Below are 20417 nucleotides of genomic sequence, written 5' to 3'. Positions count from 1 at the left end.
AATTAAATTAATAACAAAGCCAAAATATATCTAGCAAGAAAAAAAAAACTTATTTTTTAAGAAAGTTTTCTTGGCGAGTTACGGAAAAACATCACTTTTAACGTTAAGTTCATTACTGCACCATATGTCTGCTTGAATTTTGTAAAGGCGCTATTAACGGACGCCTAAAGGGAGGTCCTACTCAGAATATATAAACCGCCACATTGCGGGCGGAAAAGCCCTCACCCTCATTCTGTCGTAGAAGAAGCTTGTGTGATATGTGCGGGTAAGTGTATGTTTTTTGGTTTAATTCTTAATCATGTAGCGTATTTGTTGTTTTACAATACGGGATTTGTGTCTTAATAATGATAAGACTACTATAGGTTAATGCGTATTTTAAGTAGTTTAGTCAGCGCTACCGTCACCACGTGGCGCGCAGATGATGAACCGCGTGTGGTGTGCTTATGGTAGTTATTTGCATGAATAAGATTATTGCCTCTCAAATTATTTTTAAGGTGCGTTCGCGGTGAGTAGTTCAAACAAAGTTTTGTTCATGTTAGCCTTACCTGTGGACATCTGTCTGTTTTTCTCTCTGGCAGGAAGACCGAGTGGACGCTGCACTGCTGCTCTGAGGTGAGATCTCTTTAAAACATATCACGGTTTGTGAAGTGCTTCTGTGATGTTTTAGCACTGGGCTCTGAACTCATGTGAAGACACAGTGCAGTTCTGCTCCTGACATGGCAGAATCTGAGAAGTGCTGTTGAAACGAAACTTTAAAGGGAATAAAGTGCGACACGAGTAATAACACTGACTCTTTCCTTACAGAGTGGGATCTGTGTGACTGGCCTGTGGACGAGCTTCCTGGTTTCTACAAGTACTGCTTGATGTGTGAAATTCTCCCCCTCCACAATACAAATGCTGGTTATCTTTGTGTAAATCTATAGCTCTGTTTTATGTACTTAGTGTAAGTTTGCTCCTTTTTTTGATTTACCATTAAATGAGACCCTGAAACCATCGTTGCAGTTTTCAGATTGATTTGGAAAGTGCTGTTAAACTGGTGTACGAAAATTGTCAAAGTGTATTATGCTGCATTACAATAAATGCTTAATCTAATCTGTAACTTGTTAGCTGGCTAAAAGTGGCGAGAAATGATCTAGAAATATAAGACTGAGGAAAAGTGACAACCCCGTTTGACTTAGTTTACACTTGATTTAGGTGTTTTAATTTTTCAACAAATCTAAGATGCGTAGCTGTCTCTTCCCCTCACGTGATCGTGATTTGGCGGTCTTTAACATTAAAAAGCGGTCCTGAATTTTTCTGAATTGCAGGACGCCGGTGTAAGAGTTTAACCCGTTGCAAATCATTAAATCAGTTTTGTGTAGTCCCTTTCATAATGCAACATTGGTTCATTGGATGTAGAAAAATGTTTGCGGGAAACCACAAGTGAGCACGTAATTGGCAGAATTTGAAAAAGCTCAGTATGGTTAGAGATGACAGTAGGAGAAACAAAAATGAGCAGCAGGACGAGCCCAGTCTCCGGGGGGTCGCATAAGACGGTAAAGATTGAAGGAGAAATATGTAAACCTCTTTCCGCCGTTCAGAATCCGCGTAAAAGACACACTAAAAGGAAAAAAAAATATTAATTTTGTTCTTAATATAGTGCATTGCTTTCTTGAGCGTATATTAATGTTTAGAGCTGGCTCTTAAAATCGTTTTACGTTCCTGCTGGGAATGCGCACAAGATGCTGGAAAGCCAGCTATTGTGTAAGACCTCTACGATTTTTAGCTTCATTACTCGGGACAAAGCTAGCACAGCTACCACAAAACATGCAACAATCACTGCGAAAGCTACACATCACAAGAAGCAGCGAATTTGTGTAAAATTACCTGTTACTTTCGCTTGTGTGTATTATGCAAACGCTTATTTAAAATTGCCTAAAGATGTACTAAATAAACTTTTTATTATTCCTCTTTTCCAATAACACTTGGCTGGGTGTAAATGTACAATAACTGTATAAGGTTTAAAAACGTCCATATAACATAAATACGCTAGTAAACAAACCACAAGGCTCTCAAAGTAATTCCTGCATCTTTTATTATAATTCTAATAACCTTTAGTCATTTCTTAAAACATTTGTACTTCATATGTGTATATGAATGTATAATCGCATACACATATATATTCTGTAAATAACCCCTTATCTGTTCATAGTTAATTTTTCTTCAATTTAAAAGAAAAAAAGATGCTTTCTGCACACCCTGGACGGCTACTGCATCAGTTGCTCCTGTGTGATCCGTGACCTCTTCCTAGGCCACACTGCCCAGACCCTTTAATGGCTATGTGATCTTCAATATGCATGTATCCTCAGCATGCGTGTCTGAATACTGTTCTATTATTAGAAGTTGTAATATTGACAATCTGAGCTGCAGAGCTTGAGGACTGAACAAACAATTAAAAATGTCCTTTTCCCAACCAGAAAAACCTTTTTTTGCTTTCTCTGATCCAATCCTTTATTCAGACACTCGGCTGAAATTGTCAGAGAGTTGAGAACTGTGTGACTTTTACTCCACCTAGTGGACAATATTGGATAGCGAGAATATTTACCATTCATCAGTGTTCAACACCAGCTGATACTGAAGTTGAGTTCATAATTGAGTTGATAAATTTGACTGTGGAAAGATGAGACAACAGGAAACACAGGATGTGTAGAAAGCATGATTTGATTACACGTTAAATTCATGTTAAACATTTGGAAGACAGAGATTCTTTAAAACTTTTTTTTCCATCTCAGAATGATTTCTTTCATTGTCCTTACTGTTATCAACATCACTATACTTACCAGTCTTAAACATCAAAAATACAATGAGTTCTTCAATCGTTTTGTCCAATATGGGTGATTAAGGTAAAGCCAGCGCTGTGATCAATGATGTATGAATCCCACACTCATTATGAGAAGACGAACAGATGCAAGAAGGGCAGAGGGAGATGAAGGGGGCGAAATCTTTACCGATGGTCCTGAAAGAGACATAGACAGGAAGGTAACATAAAGGTGAAGGTGTTGGTGGTTTGGACTCAAGGTGACTGCAGATGAAAGGAAGAGGAAAAGGATGAATAACTTATGAAAGATGCAATGTGATGATGAGGAGCCCTTTTAATTGACTGAGCAACAATTTGTGATGTGGGAGATGAGGGCTGGAGGTCACTAGATTTACTTAAGTTCGAGTGATGGGATATGAATGTAAAGGGTATATCTACTGCCACACACAATAAACTTCTTGATAGTCCTTGCATACAAAGTGATGACACAATAATTTTGTGTTGGAAGGGAAAAGCAGGAGGGTGAGGGACATTGAAAGATATGAGTGTCTTGTCTCTAATTTAAGTCCTAGAGGTACCAAAGATCTGAACACGTTGCATGTGGCCACAAAAAAAAAAAAAAGAAAAGAAAAAAAGTCAAGCATAAACACCTGTCCAGCATTTGCGCTCAGAAACAAACAAGGAACACTGCGGCTTATAGCAATAACAGCAAGGACGATGAGAACAGTGACTGCAATTAATAACATCTCTTAAATCAACAACAGAACTCCAGACCCACTTAGAGTTTAAAAATTGTTATAGGAACAATCATCGTATTAAAACAGATATTAGCACATATCCCTCATCCAGGTCAGAGTGCATGTTCGTCTTGCCTCGCCTCCATAGAAAGAGTGTTTTTTGGAAGGAGAGAGGGAGAGTGACTTGAAAAGAAATACAGGCAGTTTGGTTTTCCCTCTCCCCCATCTCCATGTTGTCTCCTCTTTTAAAATGGAGCCTTGATATCGTTGATAGATTCTTTGAAGTCATAGTCAACTCTATATTTTGAGAGTCTGTGGTAAAAATGTGAATAAATTTTCAGTATATATATATATATATATATATATATATATATATATATATATATATATATATATATATATATATATACCTTTTTTTTTTTTTTTACAATGTTGTATCACCTTTCTTCTTTAAAATATTTTTTTGCGTTATAACTATCTTCATCTTGTATCCATACATTTATTTTATTGTGTCCCATTATGTGTTATATAAATAAAAGAAATTAGTGTATCGTCATCGACAGATGTTCTCTTACGTTTGTGTATGTTGCTATCAGTAGGCTGAGGATGTACTGAGTGCATGTGTGTAAGTGTTAGAGCGCTTGTGTATCTGTTATGTTGGTCTGGGCACTTATTTTTGCTACGGGTTTGTAATACAGTGACCAGTCTGTATATATATATATATATATATATAGATGTATATATATTATTTCATTATAAGACATGAGAAGGTAAAGAAGTTCTAGTGAAATACAAGATAAGCATAAGCCCCAATCTGGCTTCGGCAAACTAGAATCCCTCCATTGGTGAGGTAAAAACACATAACAAATCACGGTCATGCCTCTAGTGATAACCTTTCACATTAAGTACACGCACACGCACTCACACACGAACAACAGGAACCCAAGCATAAACACAGTCTTACCAAATAAGTGCCTGCCGTTAAATTGACCTCTATTTTAAGGGCTTCCCTAGTCATACCAGACAGGAGGTTTGTCAGTATTTGCCCTCCCTGCATTGGTCTATATTGAACCTACTCTATAAATGAGACCATTTGTAAATATTTGCCAGTAATACAGACTCAGCTGAAAATCTGAGAAAAAGAGAAAGATAGCAAAGGAGGTTTCAATATCTCTCTTTCTCCCTATCTCTTCCTATAGAACTACAGAAAAACAGGAAAGCTAAAGAGCATTTTGATTGATTCCCTCAAATTATTTGGCTCAGTTATGTAGTGTTACCTTCTCATGTTGAACTTCGGTATCCTAGTAGAGATAGTTTCCCCGATTTGATTCATCTATTTCCATTTTGATCACCTTGTGAGTGCCTGCAAGCTCAAACTAAGTGTGTTCTGTTTAAATGTTGATATGTAGGGATGTGTATGTGGGTGTTTATGTTTTTGTTGACTGAAACACACATAAGCGCAGGCATGTTCACAGTTCGACAGGCCTTCAATGCTCTCCGTTTCTCCTGTATCTCCTCATCTGCGAGTCGGCAGTTTGATGTCGAAGTCACCTCTTCCTGCATTTTTCTTAATTCAGGGAATAATCTCTGATGGCAGCAGTTGTCACCACATCTTTCCTGTCCTCTCAACTCCGGTTGGCCTCATTTCTCCTTCTCTCTGTCCGTTCATCTCGAGAGGAGAGGGCAGAAATGGGGAAAGTGCTAGAAGACAGCCTGATGATAGGGGGGAAGGTGGAAAGTGTAAGGAAATAATTTTTCTCTTGTTTGCCCGCATCCCCCTTTCTGTTCTCCTTCTCTTTCCCCATGCCATCCTGGACCTCATGCAGCGGTCCACTCCAAATGTTCCAGAAGTTAGCAATCAATAGCATATCAATGTTTTTACCTTAACTGTACTACCTTTGTTCATGCACTACCCCTTTCTCACCCTTATCCCTTTCCATCGCTGTCCTCCCTTGCGTCTCTCTGCTTCCCCTTCTATCCCTCCTCTCACCTGTCCATCACTCTCCTGAGCGCCCTCTCTATGTTCATGCGATGGCCAACCCTGGTCACACCCAGGTCCAGGTAGTCATCCTTGGTAAGAGAGGGTAGGTGCGTGCCATCAATCTCGTTGTCTAGGAATCGCTCCCTGTGCTCACCCAGGTTCAGGTAGCCCAGCCAATCCGCCACATCATACTTGGTCCAATATGGGAGTGGTTTGGAGGCAAAGGGTTTGGTGGGTGAAGGGGGTGGGAGGTGAGGGTAACTCAGGCAAGTGGGTGGAGGAATGGGGTGGAGTGGTGGGGATGAAGTCCCTGACAGGAAGTGGGTGGGGGACAAGGAGCGAGAGACCACCAGAGAGGAATTTGGAGGAGGTGGAGCCCCCGAGGGGGCAAAGAGAGGGGGAGAGGGGGAGAAGTAGGGGTCCCCAAGAGGATTGGCAGGTGAGGGTGGAGTAATAGAACCACGGAATTCATAAAAGCTCCTATAAAACGACCCGGTGGGGAGAATGGGAAGGGAAGAGGGGCGGGGAGGGCCAAGCTTTGGGCGGTCAGAGGGTGAAATTAACGGGCTGGGTGCTCTTCTGCGCTGAGCGTGATGCGACTCTGCCTTACGTGACTCTCTGCTGGGGATAAACTGGAACTCCAGGGCTTTGGTGCGGTAAACGGGCCGGTGTTTGGGTGAGGTAGGGTACGGTGAATATGAAGAGGGAGAAACAGGTGAGTGTGATCGGGGAGGAAGCTGGGATGAGGCAGCAGGGGGCTGAGGGGAAGGAGATCGAGCCCAATTTGGGTAGAGCGGCTGGGAAGAAGGGGTGGGGGAGGGAGACAAGGCAGGCTGAGAGAGCTGAACAGGAGATGGAGAGCTAGAGCGGACAGAGGGAGGACTCAGTGCACCTGTGGAGTCCTCTGAGAACCTGAAATGAGAGAAAATGCAACACAAATTAAGGCAAACGAATAAGAGATAGGACAAAAAGAGAGAAAAAGGAAAAAAGTTTGACAGAAAAGAGAAAGAGAAAGCGGAATAGTGCAGCAGTTACCTGTGTCTGATGTGGGACAAACAGACGTACATGGACAGTGTGATAAAAAGCAGAAATCACAAAAGAGAGGAACAGTTTAACAGACATAGTTAGACAGTACACACACCCGGAGTTCATTGGTTTTTGAGACACTGATAAAAAAAAACATGAGTTCCAAAACTATTTTTACGCACTATGTTACTCTGAACATCCCAGGTGTTCTTAAACTGAATGGCTCATATTTTGCTTATGACTCATGGCATACCAAATCACACAATGCTCATGCAGCTTAGAGATTTCCCATGCCACATGCCTCCTTTCAAGGCCACCATGCAGACATTAACACAGTCATGCACATACTGTATACCTATACTGATAACACACAAATACCTATGTCTGCTCAGTGATCTCTGAGTTCCCCAGTTCTCCGTTCCTTTGCTCCTCTGCTGTAATTTGGTGCTGAGTTCATTGATGATGCTTGCCTTCATACCGGACATGGGAGGATGCAGTTTACGTGCCTCCACATATGTCCCCCCAGTCTGGACCCCTCCCTCCCCCATGGACTGCGCTGCCCCGGCCGACCCATCACCCCACAGAGGTTTTATCTCTGGAGTGCGGGGCCGGTCAAAGTACATTACAGAGGAGCGAGCGATCCCTGGCACTTCCCTCATTCCATAGCCATCGCGGACATTCACATCCTCCTCCTCTCCTTCTTCTGCTTCTTCCTCCTCCTCCTCTTCCTCATCCCTACGACGGTGGTATGCAGGGGGTGCCGTGCTGGTTTGGCGTCGAAGATCTCCAGCCCGACTCCCTTCTCTGTACCTCTGTGTTTTTGGGTAGGTGGATGCAGTGCTGGCGGCTTTGGCATTGTGCATTTCAAAAGTCTGTCCATCAAGATAGCTCATGTAAGACTCTAAAAAGTCTGCCCCACTTATTCTGTCGGCCTCTGTTGCCCCACCTCTCTCTCCAACTCCACCTAAGCTACCCATCCCTGCTCTCTCCAACCTTTCTCTGACCCCACTACCACTGAGTGCAAGGATGTTGTCTAAGTGATGGTCGCTGCTGCTTCGGCTGTCCAGCTCCTCAATCCCAGAATCCACCACTGTCTCCTGGGACTCGCCGCTCTTAGCTGCACTGGGTGGCGGATGGCGCTCTGCGCTGGGCCGTCTGCTACCCCCTGTAGCTACTGTGGAGACAGTTGCAATGCGTGTGTGTGGTGTGACAGCAGCAGCAGCAGTAGTAGCAGAAGAGACAACAGTTGTAGAAGCAGTTGTGGAACAGCTTGCGGTCACAGTTGAGGCACCTCTGAGAGATACAGAAGTTGCTGGGGTGGATGTTGCTGTTGGAGGGCCCCGGTAGGCAGGTGGAGCTGGAATAGAGAGAGGTGGTGGTGTGGGAGAAGAGGAGCGTCCGGCTGAATTTGTACTGTTGTATAAGTGTTGTGACTGAGATAGGCCAAACGGTCTATGGTAGGAGGTGGGTGGTGGCGGGGGTGATACAGAAGGAGGTGGAGGTGGCCCAGAGGGCTGCAAGGTGGAGGGAGAGGGAGGCGGTAGTGGGTTGGGGGAAGATGGAGAGGGAGACGGGGCTGACTGGGTGAGGTTGGCGACCTCACTGTCATAGGAAGTAAGGCTGGAAGTTGTTGAATCTCCTGCCTGGGGTGAGGGCAGGGGTGTGTGAGGTGGGAACCCAGACATAAAGGAGTCTTTTGGAGGGGGAGGAGGTGGCGGAGGAGGTGGTGGTTGAGGTGGATGATGAAGCTGCTGGCGGGCTGTCACATTGTGGGACATCATCGCAGAGTAACTCAAACCACGATCAAAACTATTGGCAAACTCCAGAGGTGGAGGGAGAGGATCAACAAACACAAACTCATCATCTGCATCTACTGAGGGTGCTGGGGGAGGAAGAACCATCAGACCAGTGCCACTTGCACCTTCACCTGCAGCTCCTGCTGAAGGACGTGTAGGGGCTGTTGTTGAAGGTGGTGTCAAGGAAAGGATGTATGCTCCAGCCTCACTCTCCATCCTCAAGAACGAGGGGCGTCGAGGCTGCTGGGGTGTTGGCTGTGTGGACTGCTGCTGTAACTGGGTCTGAGCTTTATCTATCTCTCTTTCCCTTTCTCGTTCTCTCTCTCTTTCTCGTGACCTCTCTCTCTGCCGCTCTCGTTCGCGCTCCTTGTAGGTGGGCTGATAGTGGTGCGTGTGGACTGTTTTATCCTCAGAGAAACGAACCCTTAGGCCTTCTCTGGGAGCAGAGGTGCCAGCTGCCTCCCTGTCTGCACGCTCTCCAACCCCTGCTTCCTCACCCCAGCTGGTTCCTGCTCCACGCAGGATCCTGGGAGATGGAGGCCGAGTAGATGTAGTGGTGGCAGCGAGTGATGAGGAGGTAACAAGGTACGAGGAGGAGCTTGAGGACTGAGCAGCAGAGGAGGTTGCAGAGGAAGACGAGGCCATTGAGTAGGAGATATGTGATGCTGGTTGAGCAGTGGACGAGGGAAAGGCCCCAATGCTGGACAACTGACGGGTAAAATGATGTTCAGTTGTCCTCTCCCTGCGTATGCGACCATCATCTTTCAAGGCACGTTCCCTTGCAGCCAACGCCAAGCCTAGTGGGGATGAAGGATCCAGAACTTTCCCCGTTAATGGGTGAATGAAAGTTGTGGTGGAGGATTGCTGCTGCTGCTGCTGTTGTCGGCCTCCCGCCCCATAGAAGTCAGCAGGTACAGACTTAGGCTGGTAATCCCCAGGAGGAGCAGGTGAGGAGTACTCAGGCAGGCCAAAGGCAGGAGGCATACTGCGTGTGTGGTGGATAAAAGTATCACCTGAGAACATGCCTTCATCTATAGATTTGGACGGTCGCAGACGAGGTAAAGGCTGGGAACTCAGCTGCTGTTGGGAAGTCTGGGTCCGTCCTCCCACTTCTCCTGCTCCACCCAACTCTTCCTCAGCAGAAAGAAAAAAGGAGGCACTCTTCCGTCGTGCTTCATGGAATCGTTCTCGATCCCTGCGAGCTGCCCCTACTATGGCAGCACCAAACTGGCTGGTGAAGTCCAAACTCTCTTGAGTACGCAGTGATGGGGGTGGGGGAGCAGGTATAGATGGAGGGGCTGGGGGTGGAACGGTGGGTGCAGGTGGGGGAACAATAGGTTGGGGTTTAGAACTGTCACTCTCTCCTGGAGGAGGTGGTTCAGCCTCCATGCTGCTGCCTTGGCTACTGCGACCACTGCTGCTGGTGGAAGGAGCTTTAACGATGATGGTTGGGATAGGAATAGAGCTCTTCTCCACTGACCCCTTCCCTTCCAGTGTGCCCTGGCCCTGACGCAGATCCTCCACCTTTGACTGTTTCACCAAGGGCCCCTTCCCTCTCCGGGCACCACCTTTCGGTACACCACCTGCCCCTGCTCCTGCCCCTGTCGCACTGCGGTCCATCCTGGAAGGTTGGCTCTGAGTAGTCTGCTGCTGTTGTGGAATTACAGTAGCGACACTAGTGGGTGGGACTGCATTGCTGTAGCCCCTTCTCAATGCTGCTGCCTTGGCTCCTGGTGCTCCTCCAGCCCCTGCAAGGTCCCCTGTGTACCCAATCACCTTTCTGGAGGCAGTCCTGCTTGGCACAGAGGGGTGGGCTTGAGCATGTGAGTAAGAGAGGTCTCCGGTTCCGGACCCAGCAGGTGGTCCAGGGGACCTGTCTCTGGGTCCATGTGTGACATGTACTGACTGTGAGTAGAGCTGATAATGTGCAGAAGAGGAAGTGGATTGGGACATAGAAACAGACGGCTGCTGGGATGTCTTGCCCCTAAAGCCAAGAGGGGGAGCTGAGGAGAAAGGGGGCTCAGGGGGAGCTGTAGTAGGGGGAGGAGGGATGTCATCTGGGCCAGGTACCGAAAGACTGCGGGCAAACTTCATGGCTGGAGGATGAAGGAACTGCTTCTCCTCCTCTGGAACCCCTACAGAAAAAGAAAACCAAAAAGAGAAAGATGAAATACATTTTCAAGGAAATAAATAAAGGGAGAATTAATAGAAAGGAGTGTTACAAAACAAAGACAAAAGAAAAATATGTTTGAGAGAGAAAGAGAATGTACAACAGCTGGAAGTGAGAAAAGAGTAAGAAAGGAAAATATATTTATTTCCTAAGAAAATGAGCAGAGGGCAATAAAATGGGATACAGAAATGAGACCATCTTGTAGTATGTCTGTCTGTCTGTCAGCTTGTCTGTTGTCTTGTCATAACTGGACAATCTCCCAGCAGTAACATGTACAAGCCATTCACCTCTCTACTTTTGCAATGCTCTTTTGTGTCAGTGCAGACCAGTTTTAGTTACAGTGTGTTATACAAGGACAAATGCAATACACACATAAAGTCTACCCCAAGTGACATACACAATAGCTTTATCTTATGGCATGCAAATTAAACAAATGCTCTCGTATGTTTTTTTAATGTACTGTAAATAAAGTTATCAACTGTGCAACCCAAGAAAGTGAACATGTTCATATGGAACATTTAATCACACATTGACAGCATTACTGTCAAGGCATGGGACAGAAAGCATTTCTTATCATACAGATAGTGTGCTTATAATCTTTGGGGTTATAAATAGGCTATAAACTGTATAGTTCAACCAAGAATGAACACTGATGCTGAGCACCAGATTAAATAAATCTCATTCACCTTTGTTATGGCAATTGGCCTTTCCAGTAACCCAGTCAAACCCCTGACAAGATTCTTATGGACTGTTTCCAAAAACTGACATGTATGGTCTCTATTCTAGAACAATAAAGCATTACAGACGATAAGCATTAAAGCAAACCCACAGCTGCACTCTTTTAAATGCTCTAAACGCACGTACCATAGACGTACAGCAGTATGGTTAGACAGACAGGTGGGCAGACAGACAGATGGACTAACAGACAGCCTCACCGATGGACTTCTGTCGCAGCATACCGTGCGGGGGGGCGTGGCCAGACACAAATTGACCACGGTCATAGCCTAGCCCTGCCCCAGATGTTGTCATCCCCATTCCCGATTGGTCGAAACTTGGCTGCCAAAATACATGAAAATAACATTATGAACCAATTAAAAAAAATGCAATATTGCTAAACATTTTCCGCAAAAAAAATATAGCTCAGAAAATCTTGAGTATCATCTAATAAATGTAATCTCATAATCATTATGATCTTAGCCATCTTTAATAACTGCTTCAATCATCTCACACATAAACATACCTCATTATAAAAGCCTCTGCCCCGTTCTCTTTTTACCCCCTGAACCCGGGGCCCTGGGGCCTCATTGGTGTTGATGGTCTGCTGTGCTGCTGCTAAAATCTCATCCAGTTTATCTGCCATAGAGTCAAAGAGAGAAAATTCATTAATTAATTTACGAACTATTTCTATTTTTAGCTTGAATTGATTTAAAGGAGATGTATTTTCTTTCATGAAACACAAAGGAATTTATTTTTAGCAGAATAGCAAAGCTGCTCTTTTTCCATACAGTTAAAGTAAACTGTGCTTGTCAAGCAAGATTTTCAATGAATAATAAAACAGAATTTCAGCCTATACTACACATCACACAAAACTATCATATGGCTTTAATTCACTTGAAATATGGTTGAAAAGATTTGGACTATGACTATTTTTATGTTGCAATTTTTGTTTTTTGTTTTTTTGGGGGGGGGGGGTGGTTGGGTGAACTATCCCTTGATTTTTCAACTTTAAGTATGACTAGATGCATGACAGTCCCTCTGTATAAAACCAATGAATCTCTTACTCAAAGCCATCTGATAAACTGTCCTCTTCTTCTCTGTAGCTTGTGAAGACTCGAACTCTGTAACAGAGAGACAGGTTTCATCTCATAAGAAATATTTACAGACCCATTAGGTCAAGTGTCTCATACAAGACAGACAGAGCAGACAAAGAGCTTTACCTGATTTTTTTTTCCATGGGGCAGAGGCTGTGAACAAGAAAACAGAGAGTCAATGTAAGGTGGAACACCATCAGCCTGTAGTAATACTGTATGAGCTGTTAATGCTGTAATCACATTCTCATCAACTAACAAGTAGCAAGAGGTTGAACAATTTTTTTTATTTAGGTCAGGCACAAACAAACAAATAGAAAAAGCACTCTTTTCCAGGATGCACACAAAATGCACTACCAATCCTGAACAGACGCAACTTTAGCAAAACACTTAAAGTGAAACTGAAGTGTCTCTTACCTCTGTCCACTGTGTATGGAATGCCAGGACAGACAGAAAGATTAGGGAGGTTATAAGACAGGTTAGTTAGGGTTTTTACCAGTCAACTAAAAAGCAACCCGTGCGACAAAAGTGTGCAGGAAAGGTTCATAAAAGCCACAGGTGAGTGTGTAGGGATTGTGTATGTGTTTCTGTATGCATATAAAGCTGAAGGATTCTAGGGGAATTATAGGAGGGGTTGATCTGCTTGCCTGTTAAAACTAATCGTTATACCTTTTGTATTCCTAGCATTGTTTCTGTCTTTCTTTTTACATTTAGGTGCTGCTGCCTGTACTATAAGGTACCAGTGCAGCAAGACATTCATGCTAGAGCAATCTCGGCTATCTTTAGAGCATGGGAGGCAGTGAGGTGGGACACTGCACCAGGTGGAGAGGTGAATACGTCTGAAAAGGTGAGAGTTCTTCACTCACATTAAATTGCTGCATTTGAATAGACATAGGGTATGAAATAACATAATACCTGCACAGATTAAACACCTGAGACACCTTCAGTAAACTGAGAAGATACAACAGTAACACATTTAAAGCACTCTGATCCAGTTATCATAATGGAGTATTAACTTAAACAGCATTAAATGTAACAGCAGACATGCATTACTCTTGTGCCCTACATTAGTCTATGGACCTTTGGCATCAAGTCTGTTCTACACAGTAGCTTATTCTGGAATAAAAAACACCCACTTAGACAGGAAGGGACCACTTTTTACTACATGTAAAAAAAAAAATAGCCATAATTTGCCTTTTATATGTTTATATGTTTAAGGATTGGTAATCCTGATGATCCGTTCATGCAACAATAATAAACTGGTATGAAACAAAGTGGTAGTTCATTCAAATAATTGCATAATAATTCCTGTAAATGGTTCTAAAGTCATCAACAATGAAACTGTGTAAAATATTGTCTGAAAAAAAAGATGAATACTAGTGATGCATAGATAAAGAAAAACGGTTGATAACTATTAATGATAATTATATATATATATATATATATATATATATATATATATATATATAATCTAATAATAATTCTATATAATTATCTATAATAATATATCTAGAATATATATATAATTGGACAATATAACATGAATCTACACAGTTGCAGAAACGCTCCTACAACTTTCTACAAAAATTTCTTATTGAACAACCATTTCAGAAATGTAGTACTATTAACTATTGATAAAGAAATTAAACATACCTATGGTCAACTTTCATTAATAAAAGCTAAATGGGAAATATAACTCATGAATAGAATAAAAAAGATAGGTAGTAAGTAATAATGTGTTTGTGATCATTATCAATTAATGACATTACCTTTCAAAAAATTTGGAGTCAGTAAGATTTTTGAAATGTTTTTGAAATAATTCACTTTTGCTACCAATGCAGCATTTATTTGATCAGAAAAACAGTAAAAAAAAAACAAAAACAAAAAAACAATACTATTTATTTATAATTTATTTTAATATATCAATGTAATTTAGCAATGCTGTATTTTTGCAGCAGTTACTCCAACCTCACATGATCATTAAGAAATCATTCTAATTAGCTGATTTGGTGCTCAGTAAACATTTCTTATTATTACCAATGCTGAAAACAGTGGTGCTGCTTCATATTTTTGTGGAAAGTTGGACACATTTTTTTCAGGATTCTTTAATAAATTTTAAACTCAAAAGAACAGCATTTATTTGAAATATGTCTTTGTAAAAATGTAAAGATCATTACATTCCCATCACATTAGATTTTGATCACATTTTGACCCCTTTGATATTACTGACCCCAAACTTCTGAACAGTAGTGTATATATATTGGCCTATTTTACTTATCATAAAGGTATCAGTATGACAGCTGATATATTGTCCATCAGTAGTGAACATACACAATGCACAAGGATGTCATTGCATGCTAATTAAGCGCATAGATTAAACTTTTAAAAATTCAATAGCATGAACTTAGCAAACATGTTACGTCTAGCTCTTGCTTAGAAGTGTCCACTGTAAACATGACTGTTTATGATTAAAACCTGTTCACCCTGATTTCCAGAACCAGCGTAGAAGCCAGCCAATCTGATTGAGTGCTGTAATCAGTACTCACTATTACTGAATTGCATTACCCTCACACTAACCCTGACTACTGAATTATGGGAACTGGGCTGATGAGAGCTTTGAGCATTTACAGTAGACACAGTGCCACTAGGGACTGGGAGCTCTGAGAATATTGCTTGGGCTGAAGAGAAGGGAAAACATGCCTCAATGGACCATAGAGGGGATTTGGGTACAGATAACAATAAGCAGTATTTGTCTTGGTGGTGGGCTGTGAAAATGATGTAGTCTGATTCTCTTGATGTGATATAAGCCTGACTGGTAAACTAAATGATTGTCAGTGATGGTGACACCTTGAGCCAGTACATACTGTGCCTCTATAGCAATGCTACAATACTACAGCAACACACACAGCGCTCAGAAACCTGTTTTTCTAAGAGCCAGAGGTGTGTGAATACAAGGGAGGTGGCTTAGATTGAGGTTTAGGGTTAAAGCTAACAGGGGTTGCAGGTGTAGGATTGAGGGATAAGGTGGAAGGCAGGGGATATAAGGGTTGGGAGGGGACAGTTTTTGGGGGGTTACCTGTAGTGGGGGTGCTGGTAGTGACAGTGTGGAACTTGAAAGAACAGTGAAAGAACATTCTTAATGCTGTCTCTCTCTTTCTCTTCCTCTCTATCTCTATGCCATCCAGTTCAAACACTTCCCTCCATCCTTTCTACTTCTTTCAGTGTATGGCTGTGATAGTTTATTCTCCCATTCACTCTCTCTTCTTCCATCCCTCTCCCTTCTGACCGTTCAAACTATTCTATTTGGCTCTTTCATCCTCTCTTGAATTTCTCTCCTCACTGTCCTCTCTCTCTCTCTCTCTCTCTCTAAACCTTCTGGTTCTGTCCTCTAGTGCAGTGATTCCCAGCCGAGGATATGCAAACCCCAGGGGTTACATAAGCAGGAAGTACTTAAACGATTTAGCTTTTTGCTAAACCCATATGATAGAAATTACTCCTTGAAATATTAGGGCTGCTAATAGATTAAAATAATTCTTTGCAATTATTCATCATGATTTGGTTTGTACTTTTTGTATGCTAAATACACTACTGTTCCATTTTTTAATCGTTCTTTTTTTATACTTTCATTCAGAAAGGATACATTACATTGATCAAAAATGACAGTTAGACAAATCCTTTTAACAAAAGGTTTCCATTTCAAATAAATGCTGTTCTTTTGTACTTCCTATTCATTAAAGAGCCCTGAAAAAATGACACATTTTTTCCCCACAAATATTAAGAAGCACAACACTATGCTTGATTCCTTAACTTTATTTATGACTAGATGTATGACAGTCAAATGTTTTCAACACTGATAATAATAAGAAATGTTTCTTGAGCAGTAAATCAGCATATTAGAATGATTTCTGAAGGATCATGTGACACTGAAGAGTAATGATGCTGAAAATCCACCTTCGCTTAATTAGTTTTTTAAAAATATTTAAAAAACCAGAAACAGCTATTTTAAAATGTTATAATGCTTTACAATATTCATGTTTTTACTGTATTTTGATCAAATAAATGCAGCCTTGACAAGCATATGGCATGTCTTTAAGAACTCTTCCTGATGAGCCCAAGCTTTTCAACAGTAGAGTATGTACTACATAGAAACACCTGACAGAGGCAGATTTCTCTGTCACTTGATAGAATGATCACTGTAAATCATATCCAGCATAATATGAATTCAAATGAAACATTTCTGGTTTGTGCTGATTAAGGGGCAATTGAGCCGTAGTGAGGGGCTGTAGGGGTCAAAAAAGGTTGGGAAGCACTGCACTCTCCCCCCCTGCCCCCATTCTTCTGTCCTCTCATTTCCCACATCTTACCCATCTCTTCCAGTTCTGATGTCATTGATTTGGAGCGCAGAGCGATAGCCGGTGTGCTCAGCCTTTTACTCTGCTGTGGGACTGTGTGGAGAAAGAGAGAAAGAAAGAGTGTCACCGGCGTCCAATGATAATCATCATGTAACACTTCACTGTTGTATCTGCTGTGTGAATTTGTATCTCTTACTTTTCTTTCGGACCCCTTCCTCCATATCAGGGTTCCGGGTAACCATGACAACCTTGACCATGAGGCTGTTGCCGCCTTGCCTGATCATATTGACCACCTGCCTGTGTCCCACCTTAACCACATTCTGACCATTCACCTGAAAAAGAGAAAGAAACAATATACAGAAAGATACAGAGAGACCTTGAGTAATGAGGACAATTCTAGAGAGACCTGAAGTAATGATAAAGAGGGAAGAACAGAATATAAGTTCCGTGATGCAGTTCTGCAGACACCTCGATAAGGAAGTCTCCCATTCGCAGACCAGCTCTCCAAGCCACGCCTCCCTCGTCGACAGACTCGAGGTACTGCAGTGCTGGAAAGGCTGGGGTGGGAGTGAACTCTTCTATAGGGGTCTGAGCTACAAAGAGAGGACATTTATATAATCAGTGTAGCGTGCCTGTCCAGAATGTTCTACTGAGGTTGACAATTATGAGAAAACACAAGAAAATGAAAAAGATGAGCAGTGATAAAAGATCGTGTCACATGTTCTCATTCCAGTTCTGAAACTCATCAGTATAAATGTGTGCGTAAGAGATAAAGAGCAAGAGTGAATGTGCCCTCTTATGCAGTGTGTGAATTATTCAATGACTTTCAGGGGGGTCGATTTATTAAAAGAGAGTCGTTTTTCCCAGTAGTTTTTGGGGCACAGTCTTTTTTTGGGTAATGTCACAATCTTTTTTGTCACCCCAAGCCATCGACTTTAATAACAAAAACAGAGATTTTTAGGGTGCAAATACGGCACTTTTAATTCTGGGACTTTCTGAACATATGCATTCATTATCAGGAGCACAACACAAACTGTTTGCATACAGTTTAATTGCAGTCAAGAAGTTTCTACTGTTATTCTGGAAGAAAAAGGAGTGTCTCATGTAAGCTATGGCTAGGAGAGATGATTTCTACTTTACATTTAGAACAAATTAGGTACTGCCTGAAGGGCAAATTTGAGCAGTTTGACAAAATCTAGCACCCATTTCTCTGTTATCTTGATGGAAACTCTACGGACTAATGCATCATTTGTTAATATTAATAAAATATTTTTTTCATCATACTTAACAATATAACGCAAACAGGTCTGGTAAGGGATGATTTGTGATGGGGTTTTCTCTTTTTTCTAATTTTGATTTTGACGAAATATGCAAGATTGCAAATTCATCTTCAAAATCTTTGTCTTTCAATAAAACTTATTTGACAAAAAAAAAAAAAAGGATGACAGTTTTATGTGATATATGATCCTGTTAATGTGTGTCTATTTACCGCATAAAGACAAATCTGTGATCTAACTTTGTGGCTTATGAAATGCTGAAGCATAAATTAATATATAAAAAAAAAATATTATGCACCCTGCACTTACCCTTGGCTCCTCTCAGCACAAAGCCAAAACCTTCATTGTCTTTTTTCTGCAGGAGGACTGTCTTCTCCTTGATTATGTAGTCACTGAAAGATAGAAAGAATGAAAGAAAGAAAGAAAGAAAGAAAGAAAGAAAGAAAGTGGTAAATATCTCCACTGCGACAGGAAAACACTTAAACAAGATAATAAGTTAACTGGGGTAGAAGAGGCAGATAAAAGAGGACAGAAGACATGGTAAATATCTCCACTGCGACAGGAAAACACTTAAACAAGATATTGAGTGAAGAAGGTGGCAGGGGGAGGGTCAGAGGCCAGAGAAAAGCGGAGTTCAGTGTATGACCCATAGACTTTGGTATGAACGCATACATTACAGGACAGCCTGTACTGGCTCTTTAAAGTGAAGTGTGCCATTTTTTTCATTGCTAAAATTCTTTTATGCCAGTTTAATGTGCTTTTTATTAGTGGGGAGGCACTGATGTCACATATGAATGAAAAAAATATATATACTTACTATTTTTTTTGTCTGCAACGTTGCTTCTAAAAGCAGTTTTTTTATGGTTATTTCAACTACATGCTGAAATTATACCTAAAAATACCTAAAAACCAAGCTCAGCACTAAAGTTTTACAATATTTCCTAATAGCAATATGCAAGATGAAAACATACAGCTTTGTTTTAAAATTAAACAGTGCCATATAATAACTTTTGCTTTAATTTTCTAAAATATTTAAATATTTAAATACAGTATATGTCCTCTCAGTAAGATTTTTTAAGAGTGTTTTACAAAAGGTTTCTATTTCAAATAAATGCTGTTCTTTTGAATTTTCTATTTAACAATAATGTATCACTGTATACATTTTTAAATATCTAACTGACCCAAACTGAATGGTAAGGTAAGTTTAATACACATATCATACAAGAAAGCCATTGGTTGTAGTATACTTCCAGCTGAAAATTGAAAGCTGTCCCACTAGTGGTTTCCATTTACAGCAGCTTTGTTTATTATACTCTGGCATCCATGCTCTTGTGTCAACAAGTGCACTGCAGTTCACAACACAACATCCCCATCCTTCAGCTCTGTGTTCAGGGACTTAACCAACTGTATCCTTGCACTGCCCCAGGACCAGAGGAGAGGGACTGGGGGATGCAACACACAACAGCAGGTCAGACAACACACACAGCCATTCTCCTGCTGTAAACAGTATTACAAGCACAATTTGGCGGGAAACCAGTTACAGAGGCTTGATTTGAAGGCTGTCTGAAGTTTATCCATCGAACAAACCTTCGTGACATTGTGCCAATCTTGAATGGAGCTCAAATGTCACACAGCAGAAGACAGAGCATTACAAGTTCATCCGCTGCAATAACACAATCATGTTGTCCTGTAGTTAGGATAGATACTACAGATCTTCTATGTTATGTTTGTATGTGCAATGGGCACTGTAAGTGAGATGTTGGCGGTTTCCTGGGCAACGGCCAGAACTGGATATAGGAACTAGCCAGACTAATATGTAGACATGCACAGTGAGTGATACAGTACACACACTTGGCAGCCATATTGAACAGAATTAGTCATTCAGCATTCCAATGTTCACCTCGAAGGGATCTCAACAAAACACCCAAGCATAATGTTTTCCAAATCAAACCAGTGTAAGCTGGGCCAAGTACATAACTGGCCACAGCAAGAATATAAAAAAATGGCAAAAGCCTGGATGTTATGTCTGAGATCAAGTCTAAATTTAGGAAAAGGACTGTTTGCTCAGAATAGTAAAAGGTGAGGCAATGCAATCTCAATGCATCATTCAAGGATTTGCGTTTGCAGAGGTAGTGAACATTTGACACAGAACTGTGAGATCTCACACAAACACACAAACTCAGGGATGCACAATATATATATAGAATACTCATTACTTAAACATATCAGAAAAAACACAATTCTATTTTATATTTTTAAATATATATATACACACTGTATACACACACACCCCTATTTTTACATTATGATCTTTTCACATGATGAACAGTCTACCACAAAAATATGTCATTCATAATTTACAATATGAAAGTAAAATAATAATACATTTTATTGGTAGGGCAAGTGAAAGTGATTATAAAGCATGTAAAAATCTTTATTTAAATAGAAAAAAATCCTAAGAAACCCATTTGTC

The 20417-nt window shown here is 41.4% G+C and overlaps 1 protein-coding gene, 1 long non-coding RNA gene and 1 other non-coding gene across 6 annotated transcripts in view; 2 read left to right on the top strand and 1 right to left on the bottom strand.

Annotated features, from left to right (window-relative positions):
- The first annotated feature begins 133 nt into the window (after positions 1–133).
- Positions 134–995, top strand: LOC109057858. Its single transcript, XR_006154219.1, has 3 exons — positions 134–265; positions 579–612; positions 805–995. It is a non-coding gene; the product is annotated as an uncharacterized LOC109057858 (long non-coding RNA).
- Positions 648–737, top strand: LOC122136943. The gene has a single exon (XR_006154429.1). It is a non-coding gene; the product is annotated as a small nucleolar RNA SNORD88 (small nucleolar RNA).
- A 1061-nt stretch (positions 996–2056) lies between the features above and the next one.
- The window catches only part of LOC109070816 (SH3 and multiple ankyrin repeat domains protein 1-like), a 70294-nt gene continuing 51933 nt past the window's right edge, over positions 2057–20417 (bottom strand). The window contains exons 15-27 of one of the 4 annotated variants that reach the window (XM_042720305.1): positions 18254–18336; positions 17136–17260; positions 16864–16999; positions 16680–16760; positions 12733–12741; positions 12445–12471; positions 12289–12345; positions 11748–11860; positions 11443–11563; positions 6920–10472; positions 6551–6556; positions 5525–6427; positions 2057–5247 (exon numbers count right to left, since the gene is read on the bottom strand). In XM_042720305.1, the coding sequence (XP_042576239.1) occupies positions 5160–5247; positions 5525–6427; positions 6551–6556; positions 6920–10472; positions 11443–11563; positions 11748–11860; positions 12289–12345; positions 12445–12471; positions 12733–12741; positions 16680–16760; positions 16864–16999; positions 17136–17260; positions 18254–18336 (5302 nt within the window). In that variant the 3' untranslated portion in view covers positions 2057–5159. Of the gene's footprint in view, positions 5248–5458; positions 6428–6550; positions 6557–6919; positions 10473–11442; positions 11564–11747; positions 11861–12288; positions 12346–12444; positions 12472–12732; positions 12742–16679; positions 16761–16863; positions 17000–17135; positions 17261–18253; positions 18337–20417 lie in introns of all 4 variants that reach the window. The other 3 variants (XM_042720307.1, XR_006154218.1, XM_042720306.1) reach the window with 3 other exon arrangements.

The sequence above is a fragment of the Cyprinus carpio genome, chromosome B3, assembly GCF_018340385.1.
Source record: "Cyprinus carpio isolate SPL01 chromosome B3, ASM1834038v1, whole genome shotgun sequence".
NCBI classification, from domain to species: Eukaryota; Metazoa; Chordata; class Actinopteri; order Cypriniformes; family Cyprinidae; genus Cyprinus; species Cyprinus carpio.
Note: the sequence above shows the minus strand (reverse complement) of the source record. Positions and strands in the feature narration are given on the sequence as shown.